We start from the raw sequence: 14,481 nt of genomic DNA on the forward strand, positions 1-14,481 counted from the left end.
TAGTGGAGCGGTTCAAGAGTTTCAAGTTCCTTGGTGTCCAAATCACCAATGATCTATCATGGTCCTAACACACCAAGACAGTCGTGAAGAGGGCATGACAAAACCTTTTCCCCCTCAGGAGACTGAAAAGATTTGGTATGAGTCCCCAGATCTTCAAAAAGTTCTACAGCTGCACCATCGAGATCATCTTGACCGGTAGCATCACCGCCTGGTATAGCATCTGACCGTAAGGCGCTACAGAGGGTAGTGCGTATGGCCCAGTACATCACTGGGGCCAAGCTTCCTGCAATCCAGGACCTATATAATAGGTGGTTTCAGAGGAATGCCCATAAAATGGTCAGAGACTCCAGTCACCCAAGTCATTGACTGTTTTCTTTCCTACAGAACGGCAAGAGGTACCGGAGCGCCAAGCCTAGGACCAAAAGGCTCCTCAACAGCTTCTACCCCCAAGCCATAAGACTGCTGAACAATTAATCAAACAGCCACGGGATTATTGCATTGACACCCCGCCCCCCCCCCTCCTCCATTTGTTTTATTGCTACTTGCTGTTTATTATCTATGCATAGTCACTTCACCCCTACCTACATGTACAAATTGCCTCTAACCTGTACCCCCGCACACTGACTCTGTACCGCTACCCCTTGTATATAGCCTTGTTATTGTTATGTTATTGTGTTACTTATTTTTTACTTTAGTTTGTATGGTAAATGTTTTTTTTCTTTTGTTTTTTTTACCTTTTTACTCCTTTTTTCTCCCCAATTTTGTGGTATCCAATTGGTAGTAGTTACAGTCTTGTCTCATCGCGGCAACTCCTGTATGGACTCGGGAGAGGCGAAGGTCGCGAGCCAAGCATCCCCCGAAACACAACCCAACCTAGCCGCACTGCTTCTTGACACAACGCACATCCAACCCGGAAGCCAGTCGCACCAATGTGTCGGAGGAAACACTGTACACCTGGCGACCTGGTCAGCGTGCACTGTGCCCGGCCCGCCACAGGAGTCGCTAGTGTGCGATGAGACAAGGATATCCCTGCTGGCCAAACCCTCCCTAACCCGGACGACGCTAGGCCAATTGTGTCGCGGCCAGCTGCGACAGAGCCTGGGCTCGAACCCAGATTCTCTAGTGGCACAGCTAGACCACTGCGCCACCCGGGAGGCCCTTGTAAATATTTTCTTAACTCTTCTTGAAATGCACTGTTGGTTAAGGGCTTGTAAGTAAGCATTTCAAGGTAACTTGTTGTATTTGGAGCATGTGACAAAGTTTGATTTGATTTTCCTCTCCTGAAAACCCTGAGCAGTCGAGAGATGGTGAACTCTCAGAAATTGAACCTGAGAAAAATGATTTGTAAGATCCTGCGCTGAGAGGTGAGGTGAAGGCTTCCAAGCCTCAACCGAATCACCAGGAAAATACTAGAGATGACTTGGGCCCAGTGGGAGTACAATTCTTGAGGAGCATGCTAACAGATACATTGTGATATAGCTAGTTAGCATTGGCTTGCGAAACTAGCTCTAACTTCCATACTGGACATAAAAATGGTATCCACTAGTTCATCTGGGGAAGTAGTATCCTGAAGTATCCCTTTAAATTGTACTGTACAGATGGAATGGAAATCCCAGAAGATTGAATGGGTAGTAGCAGCAGAGAAGTTTTGGGGTGTCATATTTGAATGTAGAAGGAACTACGGGGGTTTTGAGAGAAGGGGTTCCAGCCTCCCAGACTGATGGTGTTGATGTAGGACCTGTTAGGGCCAAAGTAGTGTGAAGGGGTGGTGGAGTGTGTTGGGAGATAATGCTATATAGAGAGCAATTTTAATGGTGTCTTTTCATAGGCACTAACACCCTCCATGGTTTGTTGTAAAAAGCCTATAGGGAAATTAATGGAGTTTTTGTAGGGTTTTTGGATAAATGACGGAAATAAGGTCTGTGGTAAACACAGGTTGTGTCTGAATACCCATACCAGTGTACTATATACTTAAACTGCATGGTATGTACTCATCTCAGTGCTAGAGGCGTCACTACAGACCTTGGTTCGATTCCAGGCTGTATCACAACCAGCCGTGATTGGGAGTCCCAAAGGGCGGCGCACAATTGGCCCAGCGTCGTCCGGGTTAGGCCATCATTGTAAATAAGAATTTGTTCTTAACAGACTTTCCTAGTTAAATAAAGGTATAAAACAAATTGTCTCATACTATTTATGACAATGTTTAGTAAAAAGTATGCATTATGCCACAGCCGTAGCATACTCCTTTGATATGGCCTCGCAGATATAAATCAGAAAGTGAATCCTCAAAAATCTCTGGATACACAGTTCTAAATCCAAATATCATCCCTATTTATAAATCTGTTTTCAAATATGTTCAATTCAATGGTCATGATGATTTTAAGGACAACAAAACACACATTACATTTTAACAGAGACTCTTTGCTCGTCTTCTTTGCCAACTTAAAAAAACTTCCAGAGAACTATGATATCTCAATGTCCTCCTTTTTTCCCCAGTTTGAATGCATTGTGGGTGTGAAATGTCCAAAAAGTTTACAATTCATTCATACTACATGAGAAGCCGAAATGACTATGACATCCAGGCATTTAAAGCGTACAACATTTTCAAAATGTCACATACTATAAAACAAAACAAAAATCACATACTCAAACAGCCTTTCTATTTAGGATGTAGTATGGGTATTTGGATACAACCACTGGCTTAGATCTTAAACATTTTGTTCTATGACAATCTTAATCAGCTAACATCAAGGCCTAAAATAAACTTTTTGGTCCACCAGCCACTGGCAGGTACAGGAAAAAATCTACCAGACACTCAGATTTTTTTTAGCAGTCAAATTATTTTTGGGCCATAATTACATACATTTTTTTTTTTTTACAGATGACCATGCTTTGTAATGATTCTAATACAATTGTATTAGTAAGAAGTAGTATATTACTAAATTTCACAAAACAATGTGTGACTTCAGTCTTTTAACCAAAATATCAGATGATGTTTCCCTTTTTTGTGAACAAATGTGCAATGCACTACCGAACAGTGAACAGCAGCAATACGCAACAAAGCGTCTACCCGGCCGGAAAACTACACGAAGAAGTAGTAAACGGAAGTGAACAGTGATCAAGAACAATTTCCACGTTAGCGTTTTTTTTTTGTTATTTAGACATTTATTAACACCCTGGAACTCAAAATAGGATTAATTTAACTGCACAGCATAACTTATGTATCCCTGGTAGTGTTTAATTTGCGTTGAAGACAGTACTTGGTTGATATAGGTGATATAGTTCATGATAGTTAGCTGCTAACGTTAGCTAACAATGGCTACCTGTAACTCAAACGTTATGATTTTTCACACTCAAATAGCCTCCGTCATGGAGGTACTAGCGAATGCGGCCGTTGCAGAGATCTGTAAACTCGTAGACGACGACTATGCAGTGTTTCGTTTAGAAATAACTCAAAGCCAGAAAGAAAACAGGGCATTGCGGAGGAAACTACAGCTAATTGAACTGAAGGTGGCACGGGAGCGCGCAGAGAGGACAACGCGAGAGCGCGTCTTCGCCAGTCGTCCCAGTAGTGTCAAGAACCTCGACCGATACAGAGGAATGACAAGAGGTAGGCTACACTTTGCAGAAGACCGAGGCTGCGGGGCCTGTTGTCCCGTTCCCCTCTGCGCATGTGCTCAGATGTCTTACCCAGAGTTTGGTCTTGGTCAGTTTTTGGATAGTATGCCATACTTCCCCTATCGTGCATTTTTTTCCCCCCATGTTACCTTTATTTTACCAGGCAGGTTAATTAATAAGAAATACTTATTGCACAAAGACTATTCAAACCAGATTTTTGATTTACTATATGTACTATTGTTATGCTCAATTAAAATAATGTGATGGATGGAACAAAATCAATAAATGTCAAGAATTTATTATAAGTGTTACATTACATCCAGGGCTATATTACCAAACGGCACGCAGCGCATGTGTCTTAACCTCCCGGGGCCCCCCACCAATATTTTGGGGGCCCCAATATTTTGCTGGGGGAGGTCGGGCTCCCCCAGATAGCATATGAAAGCACCAGTTGTGGGCAAGGTTCCCTTAACATGCAGCTGGCCAAGAACAGAGCAGCACGTTTTGGTCTTCACTGTAGTCAGAGGGCTAATTTCAATACTATATATGCCAGTCTTTCTTGTCTAAAAGTTGAGGAGAGACTGACTACATTGCTTCTCGTTTTTATCAGAAACAATGTGTTGAAAATTCCTAATTGTTTTCATTGTTAACTTACACACAACACTGACACACACACTTAACCCATCAGACATGTCACCAGGGGTATTTTCACAGTTCCCAGGTCCAGAACAAATTCAAGGAAATGTATAGTATTATACAGAGCCAGGATTGCATGGAACTCCCATCTCATATAGCGCAAGTGAACAGCAAATCTTTTAAATATTTTTTTTATGAATAATGCAACACCTCATGACTAATGTTGCCTCAAATTTTATTGGGGTTTGGTCTTTGTTTGGGAAACTTGAACGTTGTGAGTTGTACTCTGCAAACTAAAGGGATTTCTTCTGAGCAGCAGTCCTTCGATGAGGTTTAACGGCGGTTGGCATCCAATAAATGTTGCATTACCGCCACCTACTAGACTGAAGTACAACACCCTTATACTTTTGCTTAAATAAATAAATACCCTACCATCTAACACTACACAAAAGAAGAAAAAAAATCACCACTATTTAAAACTATTTAGTGCTACACCACCACTTAACACACCCTGTAACTCTTTTGATGTCAAGTCTCGCACACCCAAATATCTCTCGGCAGTTTTCATCCCTGCAGTACAGTTGATGACCATTTCTATAAATGCTAAAAATCCAGTCTTACTGAAACATATCACTTGTTGGCCTATCCCTCTGTATTGGTGCAAATCTACTACTTACACCACTCCTCTCAGGATCCATCCACCTTGACCCATCTTCCTCTACTTTCTTCACTTGCCTCAGCATATGACAACTTCTGCACTACTCTAACCCTGGAAACCTCAGCCTGAGTCTCTCGAACAGGACATTTCTGATCCCCAGTCCCATGGGCACTCCTACAATTAACACATACCACTACTTTCCCTAATGCTATACATTCCTTTGTCTCACGACGTTCTGCACACTTCTCACACCTAAGAACCTCCCTCCTATACACTGCTGCCACATGCCCGGAGCAGCAGTCCTGGAGGAGGTGGTTGTGGGTTGGTTGTGGGTCACCTGGAGGTCAGGTCCCCCCAGATAGAGTACGATCAGGTCATAAACTATAGCAAATGTGTAGAATTGCAGGGAATTCGGTTAAAAACTCAAAAAGTTTCTCTCAGCCTCATGGCAAAATGTGTACAATATCATGAGATTAGCTATAAAACGGTACATTTTTCTCTCTACCTCCTGGCAAATTGTGTAGAATTGCAGGAAATGAGCTAAATGTGTAAAATAGCATGAGATTATCTATAAAACTGCACATTTGCCCTGGAGGTACAGTGGGGTCCGATCTTATTGACACTTTTGATAAAGATGAGAAAAAATGACTGTAAAATATATTATTCAAATACTGAACTATATTGTATGACTTTTTTTGGGGGGGGGGGGGTGTATATTATTTTCACCCCCACTGATGGTCATGTCATCTGACTAAAGCACCGCTTCTAATCCAAGTGACAATGCTGCTTAGCAAACTCCAGGTGTTTTCCTTTTTTGGATGACATTAAAATAGAGCTCTTTGGCCATGCACACCAGTGGTGGGATTGGTGTTGAAATGAGGATGCATGAGCAGAAAATAACCCCATAACTACTGTAATATATGGTGGTGGGTCTTTGATGTTTGATGTTATGGCCCAAGGACCAGTGGAAGTAGTCCATAAGCGCAGACGAAGGGTATCAATAATCTGGAAGCATTCTGTATGGAGGAATGGTCTATAGCCTTGTTCACATTGGCAGTTTGAAGTGACTACATTTTTTCCCCCTGCGTATCTGATTTGAATCTGATCTTTTACCTACATTCTGACAGCCAAAAAGCACATCGAATCAGATATTTCAAGCCATACAAATCTGATTCCTGGCCATGCGACTTGTGTCTGAACAGTCAAATCTGATTTATTTGCCCTCGAGTGGTTTTTAAGACTTATTTGGCATATCTTCTTGCTTGCTAGCTACTCTGCTGACAGTTTTGACAAGATTATGTGGTAGCTAACTAGCTTGTTCATCGTTTACAAACAAATGAGTGAATATGCTAGAAAGCTAAATGGCTTCCCAGCAGGCTAGTTGACTGCTGTGACTAGCCAAAAAGGACTCATTTTGAAAGTTGGATCTTTAAAAGCGTTCATAGCAGGCATTGTTGTCACCTTAGCTTGCTACATAACTTCTGAGTGATAGGAAGCAGGTGCACCACCACCAATCAGCCTACACAACTGTGCACACACCTGCCGTTGCTATGACAACTAGCGTAGCCATGTCAGGAAATGACTGATTTGAGCGTCAAGGCCTTCAGCGTGAACAAGGTTTTACATCCTTCTCAATGTGTTCTCCAACTCAAAAAAACATAAGGAAAAGGCTCCCTGCCATTATCCTCATAAGGTGAGGTATTGAAAACAGTAGTGTCAATAATTTGGAACCCTACCCTTTTTGAGAATTGTATTTATTACTTGTTAAACAAAATCGATTTCTCAGAGCAATTGTATTATTATAATTTCCTCTTTTTGGAGCATACAAAGTTCAGTATTTTAAGGGTTTATTGTTATTATTAAGGGTGTCAATCATTTCGGACCCCACTGTAGATGCCCCGGGGTCCCAGATGTGGTAGTCCAGCCCTGCTTACAGCTTTGCCAATTGTAGACAGTGTCATTAGTGTACAATATAGTGTTGAGCATTGACCGTACCTAATTTAACCACCCGTTTTCCCCCAATAACTCTCTTAGGTGAAGGACATCTCACTGGAGGCCACAGGAGCTTTGTGAAACCAACGGGACACAAAACATGGAGAGATGACCAACCCATAGCTATAGATGAGGGAGGTGGAACCTCAAACCAGCATGTTATCCTGATAGAGGTTTGTGTAACATGACAGTACATCAAATGTGTCCCGTTTATTTCAGAAAGACTCCCCTCAGCTATACACTTGCTTACATGGACATCCTCATTTATCTGCCATAGGGGAGCTTGTGAGACTTCTCTATGACATTGTTATCCAATTCAACTCATGTACCAATAATAACCTCATCTCTTCTTGTGTCAGTCTGCAGATGCAGAGGCTGCTAGTCCTGGAGGATCGTCTCTGGTCAAACAGGAGAGGACTGAAGCAGAGGAGGACCCACGACACAGCAGAGACATCCAGATTGGAGAGGTTGGAGTGGCACCCCCTGTAGCCATGGAGGACTTCGCCTCCGCGGCCCATCCTAGGGCCCAATGCAGCATCACGGAGGTCAGTGGAACGCCGAATGCCGTTCTGAAGTCAGAGAAAGACACAGAGACTTTAGCTGTAACACAAAGGTTCTTACACACAGGACCTGACCAAATGTCAGACCCAGAGAGACTGGTGTTGGGACCACTGGGCTGTCCTCCTGCTCCTGGCTCAGAGTATTTACTTTACGGTAACCCGAGCCTGAGGACGGTTCATTCTCATGCGGACTCAGGTGACGTGTTGGAGACTGGCAATGATCCGTCTTGTTCTTACACAACAGAGATGGACCCTGTCAACATGCCCTTGGGTTTAGAGACACAGACTGATCTGTCTAGAGGGGACTGGAAACAGTACAGTAGTAGCGTATACTCGGAAGGGTGCCTAGATAAGAAAGGGGAGGTTATAGTCATAGATGAGAGGACTGTGAAGGGCGAAGCTCCTCTGACATGGAATGTAGATGAGACTCACTTAGTAGTAGGACACTCACAAGGCAGAGATTTCTTAGATTACAGAGAAAGCTTAGAGACTAATCCAAATGTTGCTTCCCATTCCCCTTTACACACGCTCAGGGATCTCAACCCAGTGTCCACGTCGATGGGGCCTTCCGATTCACAGAGCCGGGACTTTTTCGATCAGGTATTGAACTCAAAGGATCAAAGGGCCAAGGCTCGGGGAGGGGGAGCAACATCAGGCAATAGTAAAGAGAAGCGGTTCTGTAATGAAGGCTTCAATTGCCCCCAGAAGGTAGAGATCCATCAGAGGGTCCACAAAGGGGTGAAACCCTTCAGCTGTACCCAGTGTCATATGCACTTTGCTGAGGCTGGCAACCTGAAGAGGCACCAGAGGGTCCACACAGGGGAGAAACCCTTCAGCTGTGTCCAGTGTCACATGCACTTCGCCCGGACGGGTGACCTGAAGAGGCACCAGAGGGTCCACACAGGGGAGAAACCCTTCAGCTGTACCCAGTGTCACATGCGCTTCGCCCAGGCTGGCAACCTGAAGATGCACCTGAAGGTCCACACGGGAGAAAGGCCATTTGCCTGTCCTCACTGCGGGAAGAGGTTCTCAGAGAGGAGATGCCTCAGGATACACCAGCAGAAAAAACATTCCATTTTATAATAAAGAAACCATTCCACTCAATAGCTTCTGACACTTAGATCTAACGCTGCATTAAAGACAGATTAATTTACATTGTAGTCAGCAGATGCATTTGAAGTAACGAATGTAACAGATTTCAGTGTTGAATATTCCTGTGTAAATATTGCATCCAGACATTGTGTGATACAATGCATTCAGGAAGTATTTTTCAACATTTTGTTACTTTACATCCTTATTCTAATATTGATTTTATATATTTTCTTCATCAACCTACAGACAATACCCCATAATGACAAATCAAAAAGTTTTCTTTTTTTCTTTTTGCAAATTTATAAAAAAATAACTGAAGTTTGACATTTACATAAGTATTCAGACCCTTTACTCAGCACTTTGTTGAAGCACCTTTGGCCTCAATTACATCATTGAGTCTTCTTGGGTATGACGCTACAAGCTTGGCATACCTGTATTTGGGGAGTTTCTCCCATTCTTCTCTGCAGATCCTCTCAAGCTCTGTCAGGTTGGATGGGGAGTGTCGCAGCACAGCTATTTTCAGGTCTCTCCAGAGATGTTAGATCGGGTTCAAGTTCGGGCTCTGGCTGGGCCACTCAAGGACATTCAGAGTCTTGCCCCCAAGTCACTCTTGGCTGTGTGCTTAGGGTCATTGACCCGTTGGAAGGTGAACCTTCACCCCAGTCTGAGGTCCTGAGCGCTCTGGAGCAGGTTTTCATCAAGAATTTCTCTGTACTTTGCTCCGTTCATCTGTCCCTCGATCCTGACTAGTCTCCCAGTCCCTGACGCTGAGAAACATATGTTGCCACCACCGTGCTTCACCGTAGGGATGGTGCCAGGTTTCCTCCAGACGTGATGCTTGGCATTCAGGCCGAAGAGTTCAATCTTGGTTTTGTCAGACCAGTGAATCTTGTTTCTCATGGTCTGAGAGTTTTTCGGTGCCTTTTGGCAAACTCAAAGTGGGCTGTCGTGCCTTTTACTGAGGATTGGCTTCAGTCAGGCCACTCTACCCTAAAAGCCTGATTGGTGGAGTGCTGCAGAGATGGTTGTCCTTCTGGAACATTCTCCCATCTCCACAGAGGAACTCTGGAGCTCTGTCAGAGTGACCATCAATTTTATTTTTGGTCACCTCCCTGGCCAGTTTCAAAGTTTCTGATTTTTGCTGGGCGGCCAGCTCTAGGAAGAGTGTGTGTCATCCGCATAGCAGTGAAAGTTTACATTATGTTTTCGAATAACATCCCCAAGAGTCTTGGATGTTCCAAACTTCCTCCAATTAAGAATGATGGAGGCCACTGTGTTCTTGGGGACATGTCTCAGAGCTCTACAGACAATTCCTTCGACCTCATGGCTTGGTTTTTGCTCGAACATGCACTGTCGACTGTGGGACCTTTTATATAGACAGGTGTCTGCCTTTCCAAATCATGTCCAATCAATTGAATTTACCACAGGTGAACTCCAAGTTGTAGAGATGATGATCAATGGAAACAGGATGCACCTGAGCTCAATTTCGAGTCTCATAGCAAAGGGTCTGAATTTGCAAACATTTCTAAAAACCTGTTTTCGCTTTGTCATTATGGGGTATTATATGTCAATTGATGAGGAAAAATAATTATTTAATCCATTTTAAAATAAGGCTATAACATAACAAAATGTCAAGTGGTCTCAATAGTTTCCAAATGCACTGTTTTATAAGCATTATATACAATGAACAAAAAACATAAATGTGAAGTGTTGGTCCCATGTTTTATGAGCTGAAATAAAAGATCACAGAACTTTACCATATGCACAAAACGGTTATTTCTCTCAAATGATGTGCACTAATTTGTTTACATTCCTGTTAATGAGTTTCTCCTCTGACAAGATAGTCCATCCACCTGACAGGTGTGGCATTTCAAGAAACTGATTAAACAGCATGATCATTACACAGGTGCACCTTGTACTGGGGACAATAAAAGGCCACTCTAAAATGTGCAGTTTTGTCACACAAGTTTTTCGACCTCCCTATTTCTCACCAATTTCAATGTTGTCTCATCGCTGAAACTCCCCAACGGGCTCGGAAGGCGAAGGTGGAGTTATGCGTCCTCCGAAACATGCCCCGCCTTTGAGGGAGCGTGCAATTGGCATGCTGACTGCAGGAATGTCCACCTGAGCTGTTACCAGAGAATTGAATGTTCACTTCTCTACCATAAGCCGCCTCAGCGGTTTGCTGATGTCAACGTTGTGAACAGAATGCTCCATGGTGGCGGTGGGCTGATTGATATGGGCAAGCATAATTTACGGACAACGAACACAAATGTATTTTATTCGTAGCTATTTGAATACAGAGATAGCATGACTAGATCCTGAGGCCCATTGTCTTGCCATTCATCTGCCGCCATCGTCTCATGTTTCAGCATGATAATGCACTGGCCCATGTCACAAGCATCTATACACAATTCCTGGAAGCTGAACATTTCCCAGTTCTTCCATGGCCTGCATACTCAGAAATGTCAGCCAATGAGCATGTTTGGGATGTTCTGGATCGACGTGTACGACAGTGTTCCAGTTCCTGACAATATCCAGCAACTTCGCACAGCCATTGAAGAGGAGAGGGACAACATTCAACGGGCCACAATTAACAGCCTGATCAACGCTTTGCGAAGCAGGTGTGTCGCGCTGCATTAGGCGAATGGTGGTCACACTAGATGCTGACTGGTTTTCTGATCCACGCTCCTGCTTTTTTTTGAAGATATCTGTGACCAACAGATGAATATCTGTGTTCTCAGTCATGTGAAATCCATAGATTAGGGCCAAATGAATTTATTTCATTTGACTGATTTCCTTACAGTGGCAAGAAAAAGTATGTGAACCCTTTGGAATTACCTGGATTTCTGCATAAATTGGTCATAAAATTTGATCTGATCCTCATCTAAGTCACAACAATAGACAAACACAGTCTGTTTAAACTAATAACACACAAACAATTATACTTTTTTGAGCACACCATGTAGACATTCACAGTGCAGGTTGGAAAAAGTATGTGAACCCTTGGATTTAATTACTGGTTGACCCTCCTTTGGCATCAATAACCTCAACCAAACATTTTCTGTAGTTGCGGATCAGACCTGCACAATGGTCAGGAGGAATTTTGGACCATTCTTTTTTGCAAAATTGTTTCAGTTCAGCAATATTCTTGGGATGTCTGTTGTGAACTGCTCTCTTGAGGTCAGGCCACAGCATCTCAATCGGGTTGAGATCAGGACTCTGACTGGGCCACTCCAGAAGGCGTATTTTCTTCTGTTGAAGCCATTTTGTTGTTGATTTAGTTTTGGGTTGTTGTCCTGTTGCATCACCCAACTTCTGTTGAGCTTCAATTGGCAGACAGCCTTACATTCTCCTGCAAAATCTCTTGATAAACTTGGGAATTCATATTTTCCTTCTGATAGCAAGCTGTCCAAGTACTGAGGCAGCAAAGCAGCCCCAAAACATGATGCTTCCTCCACCATACTTTACAGTTGGAATAAGTTTTTGATGTTGGTGTGCTGTACCTTTTTTTTCCTCCACACATAGTGTTTTGTGTTCCTTGCAAACAACTCAACTGTAGTTTCATCTGTCCACAGAATATTTTGCCAGTACCGCTGTGGAACATCCAGGTGCACTTTTGCAAACTTCAGAGGTGCAGCAATGTTTTTTTTGGACAGCAGCGGCTTCTTCCATAGTGTCCTCCCATGAACGCAATTCTTGTTTAGTGTTTTACGTATCGTAAACTCGTCAGCAGAGATGTTAACATGTTCCAGAGATTTCTGGAAGACTTTAGCTGACACTCTAGGATTATTCTTAACCTCATTGAGCATTCTACGCTGTGCTCAAGGAATATTCTTTCCCATAAGGCCACTCCTAGAGAGAGTAGCAACATTGCTGAACTTTCTCCATTTATAAACAATTTGTCTTACTGTGGACTGATGAACATCAATGCTTTTAGAGATACTTTTGTAACCCTTTCCAGCTTCATGCAAGTTAACAATTCTTAATCTTAGGTCTTGTGAGATCTCTTTTGTTCGAGGCATGGTTTACATCAGGCAATGCTTCTTGTGAATAGCAACCTCAAATTTTGTGAGTATTTTTTATAGGGCAAGGCAGCTCTAAACAACATCTCCAATCTCGTCTCATTGTTTGGACTCTAGGTTAGCTGACTCCTGACTCCAATTAGCTTTTGGAGAAGTCATTAGCATAGGGGTTCACATACTTTTCTCAAACTACACTGTAAATGTGTAAATTATGTATTCAGTGTAGACAAAAAAGGATGTGTGTGTGTTATTAGATTAAGCACAGTATCTTTGTCTATTGTTGTGATTTACATTTTATGACAAATTTATGCAGAAATCCAGGTAATTCTAAAGGGTTCACATACTTTTTCTTGCCACTGTATATGAACTGCTGCATGTTGCATTCATATTTTTGTTCAGTGTATATAATCCTAAAATGTCTGTTACATATTGTGTTTGTACTGTGTAGGCTATATGTTCACATGCCTATTTCATTCAATTACTTTATTTCTTTCCCAAGACACTTTTAATGAGAAAATGAATGCAGTTGATCAAATTCATGCAGATTTTTTGTTGATGTGTGTGATTTTCATATGGTGTATGTCGTGGACTTATTGTCATCAAAAGGAGAGACTTACATTTCTTCAAAACAAGTAAACTTTGTTATTTAATTACTGCAGTAATGGAGCTTCTCAACGAGCCCCCCGTATGTGATTCGTTGAGAGCCCAACCAGCAGGACTAAGCCACAGCATTTTATAGCGAAGTCCATCCTCCTGGATGTTCATGACAAATCACAGATGTATAGAATGGGTCACAAGGTTAGGATTCGTATGAAAGATACTAATAATTAACAGCAAACAGTATCTGCTGTAAAGACTGATCTCATTGTGTAGAAAGCAGAGTCTGGACCCCAGCTCCATACTGGAGCCATCTCCCCCTAGTACCCCAGTACAGAAACATTAACTCATGCTCTGGAATGCAGTATCCCCCAAAAACATCGGAAATCATCAGTCAGTGTTAAATCTCCCAGAGGCCCATCAGTAGAACACACACAGATGAATGTGTTCTAAGAACCCCCTATTCTGTTGCATAAAACAACCATTTGATGCATTAACAGTATTATAACAATCTTGCAATATGTATTTAAAACTTGTTTAATAAACACAAAATGGGACTTTTCATTCTCAACACTTTAATTGATTCTCTTTAGTATACATCACATCTGATCTCACCATATTCTGCATAAACCCAACAGTGCTTTATAACCAATATACCCACACAAACACCTACTGAATGTCAAAATAGGTTAGTTAGTTTTGTCTGACTTTTGACTTATCATAGCTGACTCATATTTACCCACAACATCATATGCATGTCCACCGTGATGGGTTTAACAACAATTAAGTAATTCTGTAACTACAGTATAGGACTCAAACATATTGGGGATGGGTAAAGACTCCATTTTGAAAGTGTGTTTATTTGTGTGCATGTACCTGAGGAAGTGTATGTCTGTATCACCTCTCTTCCAGGAGGAGGAGGGTCCAGAGGTGCTGCTGGTGAAGGATGAGGGTCTGGGGAACCCTGAGGGGGAGGACAACCAGACTACACCTCCTCCTGAACCCACTGAGGAACCAGCTGAGCAGCACAGGACCACACACAGTCTCACTGAGGTGAGCCCCATGTGAACTACTGTCTGTATGGTATTAGGTCAGGGCCCATATCCTCAAAGCAGCAGAGTAGGAGTGCTGATCTAGGATCAGATTAGCCTTTTCGATCATACTGAATAAGACTACATAGACAGGTGGGGACCTGATCCTCGATCAGCAATTCTATTCTGAGACTCTGTGGATACGGGCCCAGGTCTTGATTAATTTTATCTTAAGTGTGGGACCATTCCTTTCAACTATCAACCAATTAAAG

At 42.6% G+C, this 14,481-nt stretch overlaps 1 protein-coding gene across 5 annotated transcripts in view; it reads left to right on the plus strand.

Annotated features, from left to right (window-relative positions):
* LOC118361895 (zinc finger protein 8-like) overlaps window positions 1-14,481 on the plus strand; it is a 159,995-nt gene that overhangs the window by 33,446 nt on the left and 112,068 nt on the right. For 2 of the 5 annotated variants that reach the window (XM_052485262.1, XM_052485261.1), the window contains exons 5-8: window positions 385-3,610; window positions 6,947-7,077; window positions 7,264-7,449; window positions 14,091-14,231. The exons of 2 other annotated variants lie outside the window; for them this stretch is intronic. In XM_052485262.1, coding sequence (XP_052341222.1) covers window positions 3,316-3,610; window positions 6,947-7,077; window positions 7,264-7,449; window positions 14,091-14,231 — 753 coding nt within the window. In that variant the 5' untranslated portion in view covers window positions 385-3,315. Of the gene's footprint in view, window positions 1-384; window positions 3,611-6,946; window positions 7,078-7,263; window positions 7,450-14,090; window positions 14,232-14,481 lie in introns of those variants that run through there. One more of the 5 variants, XM_052485260.1, reaches the window with a different exon arrangement.

Source organism: Oncorhynchus keta, chromosome 29 (genome assembly GCF_023373465.1).
Source record: "Oncorhynchus keta strain PuntledgeMale-10-30-2019 chromosome 29, Oket_V2, whole genome shotgun sequence".
NCBI classification, from domain to species: domain Eukaryota; kingdom Metazoa; phylum Chordata; class Actinopteri; order Salmoniformes; family Salmonidae; genus Oncorhynchus; species Oncorhynchus keta.